Genomic DNA, 22,633 nt, shown 5'->3' on the forward strand with positions numbered 1-22,633 from the left:
ACATATAATCACCTTTTAGTTCATTCTTTTTAAATTTCTAATAATTTCCTTTTAAAAAATTTTTAATTTAAATTTATAACTTTTTACTGATATTTAAATGTAACTCTTAACTATCACAAATTGTCCTTATACATTTTATGTAAATAAGCAAAGAAAGTTGAATATTTCACACTGCCAGAATTCTCAGATTTATTGGAGAACTGAAGTGATACAAAGATTGTGGAAACAAAGTAATTTCATTTTATGTAATAAATATATTAGAAGACAGAAGAGCTGGAAAATATATATATTATACTTCCATTAAAATTTTATCCTTAAGTTTATTTGTTTTATATAAAGTCTATTCTGTTCATCAGGAATATAGAACAAGAATCAGTTTTGAACATATTTCAAAGTAAATAATCAACATCCCCCCCCCACCCCCCAGAGACAGGGTTATTTTGTCATCCAGGTTGGAGTGTAGCGGCACAATCATAACTCACTGTAATCTCGAACTTCTGGGCTCAAGCCATCCTCCTGCCTCAGCCTCCTAAGTAGCTAAAACTATAGGCCTGTGCTAATGCCCAGCTAATTTTTTTTTTTTTTTAAGAGACAGGGTCTCACTTCGTGGCCCAGACTGGAGTACAGTAGTATGATCACAGCTCACTGACACTACAATTTCCTGGGCTCAAGGGATCCTCCTGCCTCAGCCTCTGAGTAGGTGGGGCTACAGGAGTACACTACCACACCCAGTTAATTTTTTGTAGAGACAGGGTCTCGCCATCTTGCCCAGGCTGGTCTTGAACTCCTGGTCCCAAGTGATCTTCCCACCTTGGCCTCATTAACTGTTTTAAAAAAGAAACTCACTCTGGGAATACAATTTTCTATACCAAAGGATATGTTATATGTGATAATGATGTATACTTCTGCTACCTCAAGTTTCTGTATCTTAAATGCATTTTTGATTACTGAAAGCAGGTATGGCCTTAAGTGTCTCCTGATTTGTCAATCATCAAAAAGAAAATTTTTGATAAAAATGCTGAGATTGTATAATCTATTTTTGTACTAAATAAACACTAACAATATTTTATTCCTTTATTCATAATTCTCAAAACAGTGTGAGTTACTGATTTGACAGAAATTTAACTAACAGGACATTCTACAATTTTACAAAGCCTTGGAAAATATAACTTTTGGTGTTGCATGGAGAACCTGTGCACCTTTATAATTTCAGAATCTGCTTTGGGAGGGCAAGGATAACTAATGCAGGATTCCAAGTTACTAATATATACAAAATGCATCTGATTTCCAAAAAGAAAAGTTCCAGTTAGTGTGCATAAATAAAAGTAGCACTGGCTTGATTCATTTGTCTCTGTCACATTGTGATTAGGAGAAATGTTTACTCTTCAGATCCCAAAATCTTAAAAATCTTTAGATTTGAGTATATCTTTGAGGTAGGAAACTAGCAGTTAAGCACACCTGTATTTATTATGAGATAAGAGACAGAAAGAAATGCTTCCCCCAAATAAACCCTACTTTCAATAGGTTACTTGTGAAAGAAGAATGTGAAGAACAGAAGAATTTTATTCTGTTAAAAGACAGGATTGGGTTTAAAATAATTTTTTATTTTTATTTTTTTATTTTTTTATTTTTTTTTTATTATACTTTGGGTTTTAGGGTACATGTGCACAATGTGCAGGTTTGTTACATATGTATCCATGTGCCATGTTGATTTCCTGCACCCATTAACTCGTCATTTAGCATTAGGTATATCTCCTAATGCTGTCCCTCCCCCCTCCCCCAACCGCACAACAGTCCCCGGAGTGTGATGTTCCCCTTCCTGTGTCCATGAGTTCTCATTGTTCAATTCCCTGCTACTTAGCTCTTTTGTCAAAAAGAATGCAGGTAGTTGTGTTTCTGTTTGGGAGATTATTCTGAATTAGGGATTTCAAATGCCTAAGAAATGAGGTGTTTTTGATTTGTGGTTTTGTCCAGAAGAAAACAGATTCCACAAGTATAAACACGTAGTAGGTAGCACAAGTTAAAAAATATACAGAAAGCACATTTAACATTGTTTTTCTAGATAGGCAAAAAATGCTATTCCTTCAATGGTAGGCCATGAGGGAGGCCCAGGTTCAATTTTCAGCAATGCTGTATAAAAATGTTTTAAAAATGATATTCCTGTAACAGCTACACTACATCAATGGAAAACCGGTTTTCAAAAGGTCCAACAAAGAAACAAACATTCAGTGCTGTGCTCCTAAAAAATCAAAGATTCTAATGAAGTACTAAATTACTGTAATAAACTCTGCAAAACTTTCATCATGGAATCTTCATTCATTATAATATGTTCCTTGAGGTAATATCATTAAAGTTAAGAAGAGAGGTACACAGGTAAAAATCTCACTATAACAAATTTTATGTTTGCTATAGGAAAATATGAAGTAACCAATAGTACCATAGGGGCAGTAACTTGGGCACTGGTGACCAGACTGACCTATTCAGATTTAACCTAATAATCTGCTCACTTTACTGTTTGGTTATGACACTACATATTAAAAAGAAGTGGGAGGCCAGGCGTGGGGGCTCACGCCTGTAATCCCAGCACTTTGGGAGGCTGAGGTGGGCAGATCACAAGGTCAGGAGTTCGAGACCATCCTGCCTAACACAGTGAAACCCCGTCTCTACTAAAAATACAAAAAAATTAGCCAGGCGTGGTGGCGGGTGCCTGTAGTCCCAGCTACTCCGGAGGCCGCGAGAGGAGAATGGTGTGAACCTGGGAGGTGGAGCTGGCAGTGAGCCGAGATTGCGCCACTGCACTCCAGCCTGGGCGACAGAGTGAGACTCCGTCTCAAAAAAAAAAAAAAAAAAAAAAAAAAAAAAAAAAAAAAAAAAAAAAATGAAGTGGGAAACAAGGAAATACTGTTTCATAACAAAAAACAAATATAGCCAAATTTACCATTCTATTAGGCTCAAAATTTGACATTCTAGGAAATAATGTTATAGTAACACCTCCTGTCACTTATAAATGAAAAAGACTCAGTCAAAAACACTGAAGAAAGTGAACAGTGTTTCTAAGTTTTAATTAGGCTATGTGTAATTTCAGAAATCATGCCCTTGATTTTTCTGGACCTAGAGTTGAAAATGATTAGCCGACATACAAAGCATCTTCAAACTAATAAACTATGAAACAAAATGGAGATAAAATACATTTGAGATAAGAGGGGACGTTCACTCCAATTCTAACCTTTTCTTCCATCTCACATTTGAATCACTCAGTATGATGCCATTTCTGGAGGCTACCAAGCAGGATTTTTCTAATACTATTACCCAGAAATTTGAAAAGAAAATTGCCTTTTGATAGCACAATAAAAGTCTAAGTTGGGCATGGTGGTTCATGCCTGTAGTCCCAGCAGCTTGGGAAGATTGCTTGGGCCTAGGAGTTTGAGGTTAAGTCTTGGCAGCATAGCAAGACCTCATCTACTAAAAAAAAAAAAAAAAAAAAAAAAGAGAGTCTTAGGGCTCAAAACAGCTCAGATCTCTTTCTTTTATGCATGTAAAAGAAATACAACTATGTTGGCCAGGCACGGTGGCTCATGCCTGTAATCACAGCATTTTGGGAGGCTGAGGCAAGTGGACCACGAGATCAGGAGATAGACACCATCCTGGCTAACACAGTGAACTCCCCTCTCTACTAAAAATACAAAAAATTAGCCAGGCGTGGTGGTGCATGCCTGTAGTCCCAGATACTCAGAAGGCTGAGGCAGGAGAATCACTTGAACCCAGGAGGCAGAGGGTGCAGTGAGCCGAGATCATGCCATTGCACTCCAGCCTGGGCAACATAGCGAGACTCCACCTCAAAAAAAGAAATACAACTATGCTCACTACAAAGTCACAAAACCATAGAGGGGCTTGTTAGATAGAATAATTATTAATAACAAAACAGTGCACTGTTAACCCAAAAGAGAGATGGCTAAGAACATAGCACTTTTAGCCTACCATATTGACAAAAGTTAACTGAATCATAATATTCAGTGCTATTATTATCAATAGAAACCTGGCCTGGGAATGTAAGCTGGTTCAACTTTTCTAATGAAGAGTTTGACAGTAAAAATTTTTAAAACTTGGCTGAGGCCTGTGGCCTGTAATCCTAGCACTTTGGGAGGCTGAGGTGGGAAGATCATTTGAGGCTAGAGGTTCAAGACCAGCCCAGGCAACACAGTGAGACCCCCTTATCTACAAAAAATAAAAAATTAAAACAAAAATTAGCTGAGAGTGGTGGTCCATGCCTGTAGTCCCAGCTACTCAAGAGGCTGAGGCAAAGATAGCTTGAGGCTGCAGTGAGCTATGATTGTGCCACTGCATTCTAGCCTGGATGACAGAATGAGACCCTATCTCTTAAAAAATAAATACCAGCCTGGACAACATAGTGAGACCTTGTCTCTGCTACAAATAAAAAAATTAGCTGGGCATGGTGGCGTGTGCCTGTAGTCCTTAGCCCCAGCTACTCAGGAGACTGAGGCAGGTGGATTGCTTGAGTCCAGGAGGTCAAGGTGCAGTGAGTGGTGATCTCACCACTGCACTCCAGTCTGGGGAACAAAGCAAAACCCTGTATCAAAATTAATAAAAATAAAATAAAATAATAAGCACTTGAAAATGTTCATGGCCTTTGTTTCCACAATTATGCTTCTAGGAATATATTCTAAGGAAATAATTAGATAAGGGTGCAAAGATGGATATACAAGGATGCTCACTGTAGCACTATATATAACAGAGAAAAACCAAAAACAAGCTAAATGTTCAATATTAGGTGAGTAGGTAAATCCAGCCATGCGTATGCATAAATAGACAAAGACATATAGACTTATATTTACTGATGGGAAGATGGGTCTAAATATAAGTTTAAAATAAAGATTATAAAACAGTTTATATAGAGTTATCTATTTTGGTAGAAGAAAAAAATATTAAGGTGTATGTACTCATCCATATGTGCCTGATTTTCTAAAATCAGGCACATATGGATGAGTACATACACCTTAATATTTATCTCATATATATGAGAGAAGATAAATGGAGTATTAGTAAACTATTAATTTTATTCTACTTTCAAGTTCTGTTAAAATTAGCATTTATCACTTGTACACTAAAAAAGGGAGAGGGGTGAAATAATTACCACAGCAATAATGTGCTCCTATGGACAAAGGGTGGGAAAGAGCCTCACACAGAACCACTTTTTGCAATGATGCTCCCCATAGATTAAGCTGCAAATTCACTGTACATCCTTTGATTTCTTTCTTTTTCAATAGAGGATGATGTTCTTCCCCTTTGATTTCTAAGGTGACACCTTTAAATGTGAACTGTGTTACGCAAATAAATGTGACCAAAACGATCAATTTATGAATCTCAATTCTTTCTATTCTCTGTACACCTGAAAATTATTTTCTAGTTTGTGGCTACAGCCATTATTTCAAGAACTTGCCAGCCTGGGCAACATAGCAAGGCCCTGTCTCTACAAAAAATAAAAACAATTAGTTGGGTGTGGTGGAATGCCTGTAGTCCCAGCTACTTGGGAGGCTGAGAGACAGGAGGATCACTTGTGTCCAGGAGGTCAGAGGTCGGGTTACAGAGCTATGATCATGCCACTGCACTCGGCCTGGACAAGTGAGACCTTGTCTCGTTACAAAAAAAAAAAAAAAAAGGCTGGGCATGGTGTGTCAGGCCTGTAATCCCAGCACTTTGGGAGGCTGAGATGGGCAGATCTCTTGAGGTCAGGAGTTTGAGACCAGCCTGGCTAACATGGTGAAACCCTATCTCTACTAAAAATACAAAAATTAGCTGGGTGTGATAGGACGTGCCTGTAATCCCAGCTGAGACAGGAGAATCGCTTGAACCTGGGAGATAGAGGTTACAGTGAGTTGAGATCGTGCCACTACACTACAGCCTGGGTGACAGAGTGAGACTCTGTCTCAAAAAAACCCAAAAAACAAAAATGAAAAAAACAAACAACAACAACAACAACAACAACAAAACACAGAACCTGCAGTCCTTTACAACTTTAATTTCTCAGATCCAGAGTGACTTCATTCCTAATATCTGCCCATCAGACAGATTCATGTGTTGGTACTAATTTCCTAGTAGATGTATATATTTTATTTTAAGCTATTTTCAGGGTATCTCTGAGTTGTACACCTGATTATTTCAGCCAATTCAAGACTATAAAACATCATTTCAAGAACAACAAGGTAGTTATGAGCCAATACTTATGTAAACAGCAAAGTGAAATTACCAGAGATTTAGAAGGCTTCTGTATGGGAGCTGATATAAATGATCAAGAAACTAGATATGATATCTGTATCTGGACCTTTAAAATTTGTTGGAGTAAATAAGAATTGGTTATATTATGCTTATATAATATTTTGGCAAATTATTAAAGGTGATTAAAAATGTCGACTTAATTTTTTAATTAATTATGAAGATATTACAAAACAAAGAATTTGGCTACCTCCAATATTTCAAGTGCTATGGAGTAACTAACTCATGTATATTTGTGTATTAAGAACAATGTAGGCCAGGTGTGGTGGCTCACGCCTGTAATCCCAGCACTTTGGGAGGCCAAGGCAGGCAGATCACCTGAGGTCAGGAGTTCAAGACCAGCCTGGCCAACATGGTGAAACCCCGTCCCTACTAAAAATGCAAACAAATTAGCTGGGCGTGGTGGCAGGTGCCTGTAATCCCAGCTACTCAGGTGGCTGAACCCAGGGGGCGGAGGGTGCAGTGAGCCAAGATCGCACTATTGCACTCCAGCCTGGGCAACAAGAGCGAAACTCCGTCTCAAAAAAAAAAAAAACAGAAAAGACCGATGCAATGTAATATAACATAAGTGTTTCTAATGTTAACGAATAACCTTTGAGCCTCTTACTTTGCTTAATACAAAAGTCTCTATAGGGTGTGAGAACTGTAATATGTAACACTACTGTATAGTCACTACTATAATTTTACACTGTGTTGAACTGGAAGAGTTTTCCAGATAACACAATGTTTCTCAGCTAGTAATAACTCCAGATCTACATCCAATGCTATATTCTCAAGTGTGACTATACAAAATCAACTTGCTAGAGCCTTTGATAATGGCTGACAAGGCAGTGTAACATCCTCTGAAACAAAAAATCTTATCAATTGGGAATTAGTCATCTATTATAAAGGCACTGCCGAACATAAGGTACACAATTTAATTACAACAGTTAATTGCTAGAGTCCATGTCTGCTAATGACAACTAATGCTTTAGCAAGGACAATAAATACTTGAAGACCTTAATGTTATTTTCTTCATTTTTACCTCTTCTGGCATATAAAACAGTACATAATCAAAAGCTAAAACAGGATCTGATCAATCATGAGCACCATATATTAGAAAAAAAATCCAGCAAGATTTCTCTCAAGTTACATACATGAGTTTTACAAAAAGTTATTAATATTATGAAAAAGTAAGCTGTCAGCAAAATTTTGTAAAAATACAGGCACCTGCTTCTCAGTGATATAGTTACCTGGACTTAAAGGCAATTCAGCTGTTCTACAGCACTACTGTGAGGGCCCTGGTTTGGGTTCTGAACCCCTAATTCTTAGGCATTCTTTATTACTGGCTTACATTCTTTCCTTGCTGTCATTATATTTTCTTTCATTTATAGCCTATGTATTCCTATATTTTTGATTAGTCTGTGATATGATTTTAATGCAATGTGGAGCTTAGCATAATAAACCAAAGTCTCCCAGTATTAAGTAGTTTTGTCACAGATTCATTATGAACATGAGTCTCTTTTTAAAAACATATGCAGGGCCGGGCATGGTGGCTCACACCTGTAATCCCAGCACTTTGGGAGGCCGAGGTGGGCAGATCACGACGTCAGGAGTGCCAGACCAGCCTGGCCAACATGGTGAAACCCCATCTTTACTAAGAATACAAAAATTAGCTGGGCATAGTGGTGCATGCCTGTAATCCCAGCTACTCGGGAGGCTGAGGCAGGAGAATTGCTTGAACCTGGGAGGTGGAGGTTGCAGTGAGCCCAGATTGTGCCACTGCACTCCAGCCTGAGCAACAGAGCAAGACCCTGTCTCGAAAATAAATAAGTAAAATTTTTTTTAAAAATGCACAAATTGACAAGCAAAAGGTAAAATATACTGTAGTATATTTGGTTATGGATGATTTCTGATCCAGAATTGCTAAATCTTTTTCTTAAAAGTATTCAAGGAGAAAAACGCTGTACAAGTCAGAAAAACACATTAAAGTCTTAATATTCTTCTCTATTGCAGTTTAAAAACTAATGTAAACTTTATTTATATACATAAAAATAATAGAAATCTCCTTAAACTATGACTTTTAAAAACTTTTATAGCAATACTCTCATAGAGGAAAAAATAATGATGTAGATAACTTTTATTAGCTCAAAGAAATTATGTTGTAATAACAATAAAAGGTAACATTTATTGAGCACTTATTACGTGTCAGGTTCTAGCTAAATCATAAAAATGAAGCGCAAAAAAGTTAGAAAACTTACTGGGATCATACACCTAACCAGGATTTAAACTTAGTCATTCTGACTAGAGTGCTCAGGTCTTTAATATAAGATTAACACAATATAATCTAGTCCAATAAAATGCAATCACCAGAAAGATAAAAAGTTGAATGGCAAGGATGTGAAGATTAAGAAAATTAAAAAAAGAACTAACGCTGACACTAAACAAAACTTCCTCCAATGGTAATTTGATTTTATTTTGAGGGTACAGACTTTAGAGACTGCCAGCATCCAGCTTCCTGTCTTAAATTCCTAAACCCTTACCAATGCTAAAAATTAAAACAAATTTCCATAGATTTAGCATATGAACAGAAATGTTCATTTATAATATCCAAAGGTAATTTGCATAAGGAAAACACAATCTGCTCAATAGAGCTTAGTATTATAATGGAAATGAAACATATTATTAAAAAGTGATTTCCTTGTTGAATATAATTTGGAGATACTTTAGCTTAAAAGTGAGATTGCTAAAATCTGCTTATCTGCTATAACATATCATATAGACCACGTCCATCAAAACTGCTAAATCCTGACTGAAGAAACAGATACTACATGATATACAAAATAGTATATTCTATTTGTTTCAATTCAGTTTGAAAATCTTTCTAGAGTACCTCCTATATGACAAAATTCCAAGCTGTGAATAGTAAAGGACACATGCAAACCTGACAGAGGAACTATTTAGTAGACAAGGAAGACCTTTTTAATGCTTAATGTTACTATTTAAAATTCAAAACTAAAATCAGTGGCCTAACCAAAAGATTTCCAGGAACTGGGAAAGCAGGCTGAAATATAGCACAGAAAGACTCAAGTCCACTCTATACATTCATACAGTACCTGGGAGCTGAATCTGTGAACATCATCAGAGGCACTGACTAGATCAATGGAAGACATGGAGGAAGAGCGACTATAGGGCTACCAGAGACAGACAAAGAAAAAACCAAGTAATCAGAACAAAGGCACAACAGAGCATTCAGTACCAACTTCCAAACACAAGATAAAGGGAAGAGAAAACAAAGCACTATATGAAACAAGCACAGCAGCAACTGCTGACTTCATGCACCTATTATGTATTATGTTCCAAAATCATTCCAAAAAAGAACGTAGTGCTTCCAATAATACAAAGTAATACCATTTAACCCCAAAGAAGACAGAGATTTAGTATAACTGGATATACTTCCGGTTAACTATTTTGGACTAGCCACTCCTTATTTGCCCACCCCCCACTTTCCCCTTAAATAAAAATGAAAGAACTTTATTTTCAGAACAAGATTTCTAACTCTTTTGGAGGATGTATATGGAATACAATATATAAAACCAAAAACAGTCTCATTACTTAAATTCATGAAAAGGGGAGAAAACTTATACTACAAGATATTTCCAGCTGGGCATGGTGGCTCAAGCCTGTAATCCCAGCACTCTGGGAGGCCGAGGTGGGCGGATCACAAGGTCAGGAGATCAAGACCATCCCGGCCATGGTGAAACTCTGTCTCCATTAAAAATACAAAAATTAGCTGGGTGTGGTGGTACATGCCTGTAATCCCAGCTACTAGGGAGGCTGAGGCACGAGAATCTCTTGAACCTGGGAGGTGGAGACTGTAGTGAGCCGAGATCACGCCACTGCACTCCAGTCTGGTGACACAGTGAGACTCCATCTCAAATAAAAGATATTTCCACCAACAATGAAGAACAATACAAGGTGTACTTTTGGTAAACTCTGACATTAGCTTACCTTTTGGACAAATCTGTGTGTCCCCACAGAAGAAAAGGCATCTCCAGATGGCAAGGATGTAGGCCAATGTAATCTCACCTTTTCACTCTGTGACTAAAAAAACATATAATGTTAAGATGGGAAAGTTTTAAAGAGTATTTTGCAAATGAAGAATGGATAATATAACGTGGAACTACCAACATTCACTTGGTGAACGCCTTAGTACTTATAACCATTAGAATTATGAAACTACTCCACAGACATGGCAAACCCTGATACTTGCCTCAGATATCCCAATTTAACCTCTTCTTTCTGACTCCGCAGATACTATGTTAGGCAAGGGATAAGTTCTTTGATTTTGCTCCTACTCAGACTCCCTGCTACCTGCATAGCATTATTTATCATGGGTCAATCTTAACGCTGCTGCCAGTTCTCTCCTATCCAAACCCTGGCCAAATCACTCCAGTGATTCTACCTTATCAGGCCCCTGGAGGGCTGACTCACAGGTTTATATATAATCAGAAATAATATCATTGTTTGCTTCAGTTATGTTCCTAAGAACATATCATGTATATCTCTTTGCCTCCTCTCCATGAAGGTATTCTGCCCTTCATCTCATCATCTTACTCCTGTTAAGCTGCTACTTGACCTCCTTCTTCCTCTTTAGTTTGCCTCGGTTGTTCTCATTTATTTCAACCAACTGCTAAGATCTCATTTCTCATGCACCAGTTTATCACATGTATCTTTCCCTGTGTTTGCAAATAACGTAAACTCAAACATGTGTGATATAAGTGTCACTTGGAGAATATCTATTTAATGGCTGTGTTGTTGAGAGATCTGTGCAATATATACTGAATATCAAGAGGGAAATGATCTAAATCTATGGAACTGATTTTATGGATTACTGAAGCTCTCACTACTCTATAGAGTATTACCACACTGTATCTTTGTCATATCAACATGCCTGGCTATTAGGCAAGAAAAACAACGCTCTGTTCAATGACTATTTTGCAGAGCATCTAGTACAGTGTCAAGAATAGAATGGAGTTGACTGGATGGCCCCATGAATATTTCTTTTTCTAAAGCTTACAGAAGGGTTCATCAATTCTCTCAAACCCAACTCAATCACCATACTGATATTCAGCAGAGTAGCATTTTAGAGAGAAGAGATGTTTTGAATCATCTTGTCTACTTTCTTTCACAGATTAGAAAACCAAGGCCCAGGGAATTCAGTGATAAGTTCATAGCTACAAAGTTAGTTAGAGGTAAAACTAAGAGTAAATCTGAGGTGTCTTGACCCATTCACTACTTTTTCCCAAAACAGCACATCCTAGACAAAAAACTAAGGGAAACAAATAAATAATGCTACTTCAGGTAGTACTTTAAGTTTCCAAAAGTAGAGCCCATTTAGGAACTAAAAGTTCCCACTCTTCTTGAGTGGTACATAGCATCTTTTGGGTATAAAAAAAAATGAGCAATAAGCTTTACAAATTAATGTGACATGAACTTTTTATCAGTAATTAAAAAAAAATAATGAAAGATACACATGAGAAGCAGTTACTACTGCAGGTGATTTACCCTTAGTTAGGTAGACCAATAACAGCACAATAGCCATGACTGTCTTAGCAATGACAGGAAATGAACAAGCGAAGTTTTCTATGCAAATTTATTTGTAGTATAAAACTGACACACGATTATTTGGCAAGATACTCTGTAGCCACAGTTTATTAATACTTGCCCCCCAAAAAGGTTAAGCTTCCACCATAACTAGCATAGCTTAAACAAGGGGAGGAAATAACAAAATTCATCCTTAAGTACCATCTAGTTGTAACACATGATAACTGTACTGTTGCCAAATTAAAGAAGACAAAGTGTCAAATTAATCTTGAAGCTAGTTAATGGGTTTAAGAAATACGTTTCTTCAATTTCCACAGCAGCTGGGTGTAACTGCTATACATTCAATAATGATGACAAAACACTGAACAAAGTAAAAGTGAGAAAGAAACTGAAGGTGAAGTAGTGAAGGCAATAAAGGGGTTAATAAAAACAATACTAATATAGATGAAAAACCTTAAGTTTTTGGTCATCTTCCTTTTCATATCATACTTGGTGAAGAAAAATTCAAAGAAGCTTTTTACTTAGACTAAATATATGCTTTATATTAAAAGAATGGTTTAAGCTGGACACTTAAAGGGAAATAAGCAAAAAGAACACTTCTATTTAAGTTCATGTTAATTATGCATGGTTCCTTTTAACAATTATTGGTTTTCTTTCTATTGCTTGGAAATTCACATATAAAGGAACTGACTTATAAAGATTATTTTACGGCCAGCACCATGGCTCATGCCTGTAATCAATCCCAGCACTTTGGGAGGCTGAGGCGGGGGGGATCATGAGGTCTGGAGTTCGAGATCAGCCTGGCCAATATGGTAAAACCCCATCTCTACTAAAAATACAAAAAAAATTTAGTCAGGCGTGGTGGTGCGCGCCTGTAGTCCCAGCTACTCGGGAGGCCGAGGCAGAAGAATCGCTTGAACCCAGGAGGTGGAAGTTGCAGTAAGCCGAGATCATGCCACTGCACTCTAGCCTGGGCAACAGAGCAAGACTGTCTCAGAAAAAAAAAAAAAAGATTATTTTACATTTGTGACTCAATGTATTCACAGTTAAGCTTCTAGGTTACTAAGTTCACAATGTTCAAATTCTATTTACATGAAATAATATACACCAAGGAATGCCTATAGTGTTAAAATAAATTTCAGCTTAGAATTTTCAATAATAGATATACCTGTTCTTCTATTTTATCTTGTCTGTCAAGAGCAGCTTCAACAGCATCAAAGAACTCTTCTTCATTAATCAGACTGTTAGGGCCTTCCTATTCCAACACACAGGGGGAAAAAGAGCAGTTTATTTAAAGGAACAGAAAACTCTGATAACTCTGGTATTGAGTTTGAAAACTGACCTAATAAACATTTATTGAACGCATATTTACAAACCAGTCAGTACACTAGATCATATGTATGTTCTGTGTAAAATCACATGAGTCTTACAATTAATTCACTCTGTACTCATATATTTACTTACTGTATATTGACCAATATTGTGTTGGGATAATAGTCTAGAGCAGGGATTGGCAAAAACTGTGACCTAAGGGCCAAATCCAGTCTGCTGCCTACTTTTGTACAGCCTGTGAGCTAAGAATTTCATTTTTAAATGGCTGGAAAAAATAAAAGTAATAATATGACATGTGGGAATTACTTGAAATTAAAAGTTTGGTGTCCATAAACTTTTATTGGAAAACAGTGATGCTCTTTCATCTATGTATTATCCAGGGCTTCTTTAGTAGCAGAGTTGAGACTTACGACAGAGACAACAGAGATATAAAATTGCAATGAGGTAAGTAAAAATTTGCACAAGAAATATAGCTAATAAGTACGGCTAGGCATTCAGAGGGGGATCTTCCTAAGCACGGGTAATTGTTTCAAGGGGAAATAAAAGTTGAGTTGATGTTTGATAGTCTGGCTAGATGGCAGAATAATGGCCATTAATCACTTGGGGAAATGTGTGGGAGACTTCTTACAATGAAAATTCCCAGGCCTCCATGCCCAAAAATTATTTCTCAGTAGGTCTTCAGTGGAACCTTGGAATATACATGTTTAATAATTCCCTCAAGTGATTCCCATGCAAGTGGAACCTCAGCTGCATCAGAAGATAAACATATAAAGAACAATAACAAAATGTAAACAATCAACATATGTTCCTGCTGTGATGAACCAGGTAAGTGGAACGACAGCTTTGTATTATGATAAAAGTAGAGGCTAAAAGGTAGGCTTGGGTTTAGCATTTCTTAAATGTTAAAATATACAAAATAAGACACATGAACAATTGGTGATATCTTCCCAGTTAAACTCATAACCCCAAGTCATCATTAGTCCATTAAAAAGTATCTAGCAACATTGTCCTATCCCCATCATAACCTGGAAACATACTGGAAGGGTGGGAGGTATGGGGTAACATTCTTGTCATTTGGCATATAAGAAATATTGACTTAACGGAGTTCTTCTTCTAGGGTTATGAGGACTCAGTCCCCTATAACCTACTTCATAAAAAAAAAAAAACAACTTTCTATTCAGATACAACAAACATACAGAACAGTGCATATCTCAGTGAAGTATCATAAAGTGAATATACCATCTAATGACCATCTGGGACAAGAGGGTCATGAAAAAATAGTAACAACACTCTAGAGGCCTTCCTCCTGCAGGATTCTCTTTATAAAGTCAAAACATTTCAAAGACAGTAAAATGACAGCAGGGCAACTTTGCTCTCTGTTGATCAGAGAAAACACAAAATATCCAAACTCAAGCATATTTTCTAATAATTTTAAAAACTATTTAACAACATCTACATTTAGAAAATATTAATATTCATTCAATCTACAGTGATTTAGTACATGTGGATTTCTAGTCCTTAAGCAATCATGTCAGAGCCTCAGGAGTCTAATTGAAAACTACAGCATTTAAAAATTCTGGCCAGGTGTGGTGGCTCATGCCTAGAATACCAGCACTCTGGGAGACCAAGGAGTGGAGATCACATGAGGCCAGGAGCTCTGGACCAGCCGGGCCAACATGACGAAAACCTCTATTAAAAATACAAAAATCAGTGAGTGTGGTGGAGCACGTCTATAAACCTAGTACTCGGGAGGATGAGGCACAATAATTGCTTGAACCCGGGAGACGGAAGTTGCAGAGGTTGCAGTGAGCCAAGATCGCACCACTGCACTCCAGCCTGGGTGGTAGAGCAAGATTCTTTATCAAAAAAAAAAAAAACCCAACAAAACAAAACAAAACAAAACAAAACAATTCTATTTTGCCAAATGAAATGGTTTTTCCTTTAATGGCAAACCTTTGGGAGAAGAACTAAAGGAATTGGCATAAAATTTTCTTTAGTAAAAGGAACTTTAAAAAAACCCTTTTATCTCATCATGCTTACTAAGGGCAGGAGCTACTTACCTGCCCCCTTAGAACAGCATTTCTTATGTTAACAACTCTCCTTGAAGAGTTCTCTACTCTTAGATTCCTAAATTCCCCTCTCCCTCTCTAAGCACTCTTATGGGGCTCTTTTGTAGGTTTCCCCTTCTCTGCCTATCCTTTAAATGTTGGTGTTCCTCAGGGTTCCATACTTGCTGTACCCACAGCATTCTTACTTACATCCAATGCTTCAGTCATCCTTTGATGACTCCTAAATTCACAGCCAGACCATCTCTCTTCTAAGGGTTAGATCTTTGTATCTAATATAGAAGACTTCCTCTTATGACTCACCTCAGTTGCAACGTGTCTGAAACCTCCTCTTCTATCTCCAAACCTATCTGCAGAAACCTGGGCCTAATCTTGGATTCCTTCCTTTTCCCTCATTCAATCATCACACCCTTCAATTCTACTTTCCAAATATAATAGTCTCCCCCATCTGTGGTTTTGATTTCCGTGGTTTATATACAATAAGATATTTTGAGAGAGAAAGAGACTACATTCATATAACTTTTTACTATAATACAGTACTATAAATGTTCTATTTTATTATTGTTAAAATAAAAATTAAACTTTATCACAGGTACATACATACAGGAAAAAACATAGCACATATAGGAAAAAACAGTGTATATAGGGTTCAGTACCATCTGCAGTTACTGGGGGGTCTTCTAACGTATCCCCCCAACCACTGATACAGGGGGATTACTGTATCTAATTTGTCAGTGCCTCTCTATTCCTCCTGCTTTGACTCTAATTTAGGCCACCTTCAACTCTCATCTATATTATACAAAAAGTGTCTAAGTGCCCAGTCACAATCGTTACCTTCAATCCATTCTTCCTACTGCAGGGAGAATGACTTTTCTAAACTGCAAATGTGAAAATGTCATTTTCTTCATTAAAACCTATTGTCTCAGGACCTGAACTAATTCTTGTTGATCTTTCCAGTCAGTCTCTTAACCATTCTTTCCTCTCAATTTGTGGAGGCTCTACCTTCCAAAGAGAACTACTTTCAGTTCCCCTGAGGAAAAATACGCTTTTGCTTCTGACTACTGGAAAACACTCTTTACTCAATTTACTCATTCTTGAGGTTTCTACTAAGAGGTTCTTTCCTCCGGGAAGACATCTCTGATTCAACACCTTCTCTGCATTAAAAGTGTTTCATGACATACATTATGATAATTGTCTATTAGTCTTTGTTCCCATTATGCATTCAGGTAGGGCCCTCAGGCAGGATCCTTATAAGCCTTGTTTCTTGTTATATTCTCCAAGCCTAGTGTAGTGCCCTACATTATGGTAAGTCTTTTTTTCTTTTTCTTTTTTTTTTTTTTTTGAGATGGAGTCTCAGTTGGTTGCCCAGGCTGGAGTGCAGTAGCGAGGCAGCTTCCGCCTGCCGGTTCAAGCAATTCTCCTGCCTCAGACTCCCGAGTAGCTGGGACTACAGGCGCACACCACCACGCCCGGCTAATTTTTGTATTTTTAGTAGAGACGGCGTTTCACCGTGTTGGCCAGGCTGCTCTTGAACTCCTGACCTCAGGTGATCTGCCCGCCTCGGCCTCCCAAAGTGCTGGTATTACAGATGGAGCCACCACACCCAGCCACATTATGGTAAGTCTTAAGGAATAAATTTAAGATTATAATTTCTGAGGCTACATAAGTCAGAAACACTTAGAACTTTTTTATAATTAGAACATCATGAATATCTGATTATAACCAAAAACAGTCATAGTTTGAATTAAGTGTCTAAAACCCATACGACTATAATATTGATACAAGAAAAGCTGGATGGTTCAAAACTCCAAAACTAAGAAGGGGAAGTGTAAAAACAGTTTCCAGTTTATATAAGAATTGTGTATTTAATTTAACTTAGTGAGAAAAAAAATAGAGTACCCTTAACCAGTTTCTTCACTAAGAAAGAGTAAAGTGCATTTCAAACAGGTGAATAAAGGATGTTTACTCGACAAATGCTAGTGGAATAAAATAGGTTTCTATGTTGTATCATTATTTTAAAAACTCCAGATGTATTAATATATTTAGAAGAGACCACAGGAAAATAAAAAATGAGAAAATATAATTATTTAAAGTAGAAAATGCCCTTCTAAGCATGATACCAAATGTGGAGAAAAGTGGATCAAAGGATTGAGGAGTTAATTACACGAAGGTTTAAAACTTTTATATGGCAAAATCTACCAAACTTTTTTAAGTTACGAAGGAAAAAAATTTAAAAAAAAAGGCAAATTCTATACACCTTCTAAATTAATAGGAAAAAAAAAACCCAAAACAAAACGAATAAGAAAACAACCAAAGGACATGGCCAAGTTAATCTTAAAAAAGAAACGTGGCAGCCATAAAAAAGAATGAAATCATATTCTTTGCAGCAACATGGATGGAGCTGCAGGCCATTATCCAAAGTGAACTTGTCACAGGCCAGGTCTCACTAAACAACCGTTTCAGTACTGACTGAGTGTTTAAGTTAAATATTAAAAGCCAGTACCCTTATACAAAGGCTGGGATGTAACAAAAGCCCATCAAGAGTTTTGCCTAGGCCTTTCCTGGGCCTTAAAGCGTGATAAAATAATGAAGGAATTCTTAATACGAGCCATTTAGGATTAAACAAGTTTTACTGGGGGTCTGAAGAAACTCCCCAGTCCTCCACAAACAAGTTTATTAGGGGTCTGAAGGAACTCCTCAAACCTATGTGATTTAGTAGGAGACACGATAAGGGTAATCACTCTAGCACTTTACTGAGGCTCCAAAGGAAGGTCTTCAGGACTCAGACCTTAGCTATAGATTAAAAGAAGTTAGTAACTTATGTCTTTAGATGAATGCACACTTACAGGTAGACATATAGCTTAGAAGGTATATAAGCTCTGGAAAACTTTGTAATTTGGAGTTGGTCTGGTGATGATGTTCAGGCCTTCTCCCTGTAACCAGTTACAGAAATAACTCTCTTCCTCCCCAGTTCATCTGCATCTCGTTATTGGGCTGCGAGAAATAGCAGCCTGACCCTCAGTTTTGTCCCGGAACAAATTAACTCACAAACAGAAAATCAAATACTGCATGTTCTCATTTATGAGTGGGAGCTAAATAATAGGTACACACAGACATAAAGATGGAAACATAGGGACTCTAAAAGAAGGAAGGCTGGGAGGGAGGGGTGAGAGTTAAAAAATTAGCTATTTGGTATAACGTTCACTATTTGGGTAAGGGGCACACTAGAAGCCCAATCTCTGCCAGTATACAATATACTCATGTAACAAACATGCATGTGTACTTCCAATGTAAAATAAAATAAAAAAAAAGAAACATGAATGCCTGATAAACATAATTTTTAAAATGCTCCATTACATACATATAGCAATTTTTTGGCTTTGAAACTAGTAAATACAGGTACCTAGCACAAGGCCCCTCTTCCCTCCACCCCTGTCTTCTCCCCCTGAGGGGGGAAAAAAAACCTGTGTTGGTGGAAGCAGAGATAAATATGTACACAAATTATACTTACATACTGCTGGTAGATGATAAACTGTACCATATATTGTTAAATTTAAAACAGGCTTTATTGGCTTATTTGTATTTTGTACAATCTTCCTATAATGAATATACATTTTATTTATAATATTAATAAGGTACTTTATAAAGTTGGTATTTCTTCCAAAGTAATAATCCTAAAATAGCAAAATAATTTGCTCAGTTTCAAAACAAAAATCATCATTATAATACCTCATATTAAAACCTCAGAGGATAGCTAATTGTGTAATTTTAATACATTTTAGAAGGGATAAATTGAGAACAATAATTTAAAAATATTACAATTTAAGTCTCATCAGAATACACTCTCACAGTTGGAAATTGATTCCAATATAAAAAAATTCAGCAACAGCAGAGTAGCCATTTAGTTTTCCTTTCTAGAGCAAAAGTAGCAAGAAAAAATTATTCTGTTTTCATAAATATAACTACAACTATTTTCTTCTTCTATTCCACCTCAATGATACTCCTTGATACCCCATTTTTAAACTGCTCATTTCAGAAATATCAACACTTTTTTTTTTTTTTTTTTGAGACGGAGTCTCGCTCTGTTGCCCAGGCTGGAGTGCAGTGGCACGATCTCGGCACACTGCAACCTCTGCCTCCCGGGTTCAAGTGATTCTCCTGCCTCAGCCTCCCAAGTAGCAGGGACAACAGGCACTCGCCACCACGCCCAGCTAATTTTTGTATTTTTTAGTAGAGACGAGGTTTCACCACATTGGCCAGGCTGGTCTCCAGCTCTTGACCTTGTGATACCCCCACCTTGGCTTCCCAAAGTGCTGGGATTACAGGCGTGAGCCACTGTGCTGGCCAACACTTTTTTTTTTTTTTTAAGACACAAAGTCTTGCTCTGTCACCTAGCCTGGCGTGGAGTGGTGCAATCGTAGTTCACTGCAGTCTTGGGCTCCTCAGTAGCTGGGACTACAGGCATGTGCCACTATACCCAGATAATTTCTGTATTTTATTTTATAGAGATGAAGTCTTGCTATGCTGTCCAGGTTGGTCTTGAACTCCTGGCCTCAAACAATCCTCCTGCCTTGGCCTCTCAAAGTGCTGGGATTACAGACGTGAGCCAGTGTGCTAGCCTCAACATTGTTTAATGGCAATTACCAAATATATTTCTTACACATTTTTTTCTCTAAATATAGAAAGATAGCTTATAAGATTTTAATGTATGTGTGTATATACATGGAGAAGGAGATTTTATTACCTACTTAACAAATAAACACAAGGAGAAAAAAGTTGGTTTCAGACATTTTCAAACAAACACAATTAGAACAGTTTATGTTCAGCTATGGGTAAGATCTCACAGTAGGCCAGGTGTGGTGGCTCACACCTGTAATCCCAGCACTTTGGGAGGCCGAGGCGAGTGGATCATGAGGTCAGGAGATCGAGACCATCCTGGCTAACACGGTGAAACCCCGTCTCTACTAAAAATACAAAAAAATTAGCCGGGTGTGGTGGTGGGCGCCTGTAGTCCCAGCTACTTGGGAGGCTGAAGCAGGAGAATGGCGTGAACCCAGAAGGCGGAACTTGCAGTGAGCCGAGATCGCGCCACTGCACTCCAGCCTGGGTGACACAGCGAGATTCCGTTTCAAAAAAAAAAAAAAAAAAAAAAGATCTCACAGTATAGTACAGACTAAAATCTTTTGTCTGCAAAGTAATCCGATTTTTACTTTATAGTTTGCTTTTATGTTAAAAAAAAAAAGTAGATAACATTAAAAATGATCATCTTTACAGGGGAGATAAAAATTTGTCCTATGAAGTGAACACGCCTAATACTAAGTCTTTTGAAGCCTAAACTTTGTAGGCAATAAGAAATATATATTTGAGTATGCCTAGCATTTATATATCATGAAATATACACTGAATTAACATAAACACTGAGGAAAAAATTATATATTTAGAATATTTAAAGGTTACAAAAGTATTACTAAAAAATCACTTTTGTGATAGACATGACCTATGTGTTTCTCTAAGATCAAAATATAAATTCATACTTCGTAATCTGGTCCTCCAAAGTGGGATTTTTTCTTAAGTTCTGTCATTGCATTTTTATATGCTTCCTCTGTTCTTCTTTTCTTCTCAGTTTCCTATTAAAAAGAAGTGAAAAATTTGTAATTTGAGGCAGGCATTTTAATTACAATGAAGTCTTTTAGGTGGAATTCCTCTACATTTCACTGAAATTTTACAATTTGACACAAAAAAATTCCACTCCTGTGAAAAATAAGAGTATTATCCTGCCCAAGAAAACACTTTTCTCTAGGCTATAAATTACTTACAACCTACTATTTATGTATGTATGTATGTATTTTTTGAGACGGAGTCTTGCTCTGTCACCCAGGCTGGAGTGAAATGGCGTGGTCTCGGCTCACTGCAACCTCCGCCTCCTGGGTTCAAGCAATTCTCCTGCCTCAGCCTCCCAAGTAGCTGGGACTACAGGTGTGTGCCATCATACCCTGCTAATTTTGGCATTTTTAATAGAGATGGGGTTTCACTATGTTTGCCAGGCTTTTCTCGAACTCCTGACCTCGTGATCCACCCTCCTCAGCCTCCCAAAATGCTGGGATTACAGGTGTGAGCCACTGCACCCGGCCACAACCTACGATTTAAATCATCACTAAAATCACCTTAAAAGTAGGTTATGTGTTTAAATGGCTAAGTAACTGCATGTATACTTAAACAAAAAAGAAAAGAAAAAAAACCCCAGGTAAATTAGCACCTGAAAAATACCTACTATACATTCTTATACTTCCCCTTCCCACCAACCCCAGTTAAGAGATACATTTATTTTGGTATGAAGAAAAACAGCAAGTAATACCAGAAAAGAACTCAGTAGGTGAGATCAATGAATGCTAAAAAGATATTCTAAGAAAGAAAACCTTCTTATACTTTCTCACTGCTGCTTAAGACTGTATTTTAGCATTGAAAAAGACTTCAGTTATCTACTTTAACACTCTCCTTTTAATGATAGGGCCTATAGCTCTAAAAGGTTAAAAGACCCAGGGTCAACACTTAAAATGTTGGTCCCATATAAAACTTATTTCCACAACAATGGGGTTCGCTGGGTCAAAACTGATACTGGAGTCCAGTATGTTTGTAAATACTCTAATGCTTTTATTTCCTCATTTCAAATAGTCATACATGGCTTTTTTCTTTTCTTTCTTTTTTTTAACTTGTCCAAATTCCATTTTCTAAAAGACTGATTTGCTTGGTCCCCCTATTGGGTAATCTAAGCACGACACTTCTGAAAGCGAAAGGGAATGTTAGTAATAATTTTGCTGAGTTAAGAACTGCCTTGGTCAAACCAGGATTCATGGTCACTCTGGCTATAGGAAATGTAAACAGCTCTTCCTATTTCCCCTTATTCTCAAAAAAAAAACACTACTCTGAAGAGTATGATCATCAAAAATTATAAGAGAACAGATTATGCTTGTGATCTAAAGTAGGCTAATGAAAGCCACATGCATTTACTGTCACATGTTAGTTCACCATGGGGATACAGTCTGAGAAATGTGTCACTGACGACTTAATTTTTGTATAAACATCATACAGCGTACTTATATAAACCTAGATGGTATAGCCTACTACACATCTAGGCTATAAACATTTACAGCATATGACTGCACTGAATACTGTAGGCAATTTTAACATGATGGTAAGTATTTGTGAATCTAAACATAGAAAAGGCACAGGAAAAATATGATACAAAGGATAAAAAACAGTATACTTGTACAGGGCACTTATGAATGGAGCTTGCAGGATTTGAAGTTCCTCAGGATGAGTCAGTGAGTGAGTGGTGAATGAATGTGAAGGCATAGGAC

At 37.2% G+C, this 22,633-nt stretch overlaps 1 protein-coding gene across 5 annotated transcripts in view; it reads right to left on the bottom strand.

Annotated features, from left to right (window-relative positions):
• The window catches only part of CERT1 (ceramide transporter 1), a 157,119-nt gene that overhangs the window by 33,087 nt on the left and 101,399 nt on the right, over window positions 1-22,633 (bottom strand). For 3 of the 5 annotated variants that reach the window (XM_058434019.1, XM_058434018.1, XM_032144992.2), the window contains 4 exons: window positions 20,810-20,902; window positions 13,046-13,132; window positions 10,282-10,374; window positions 9,387-9,464 (listed from right to left, as the gene is read on the bottom strand). In XM_058434019.1, the coding sequence (XP_058290002.1) occupies window positions 9,387-9,464; window positions 10,282-10,374; window positions 13,046-13,132; window positions 20,810-20,902 (351 nt within the window). The remainder of the gene's footprint in view (window positions 1-9,386; window positions 9,465-10,281; window positions 10,375-13,045; window positions 13,133-20,809; window positions 20,903-22,633) is intronic. The other 2 variants (XM_058434020.1, XM_032144993.2) reach the window with 1 other exon arrangement.

The sequence above is a fragment of the Hylobates moloch genome, unplaced genomic scaffold (assembly GCF_009828535.3).
Source record: "Hylobates moloch isolate HMO894 unplaced genomic scaffold, HMol_V3 SCAFFOLD_23, whole genome shotgun sequence".
NCBI lineage: Eukaryota > Metazoa > Chordata > Mammalia > Primates > Hylobatidae > Hylobates > Hylobates moloch.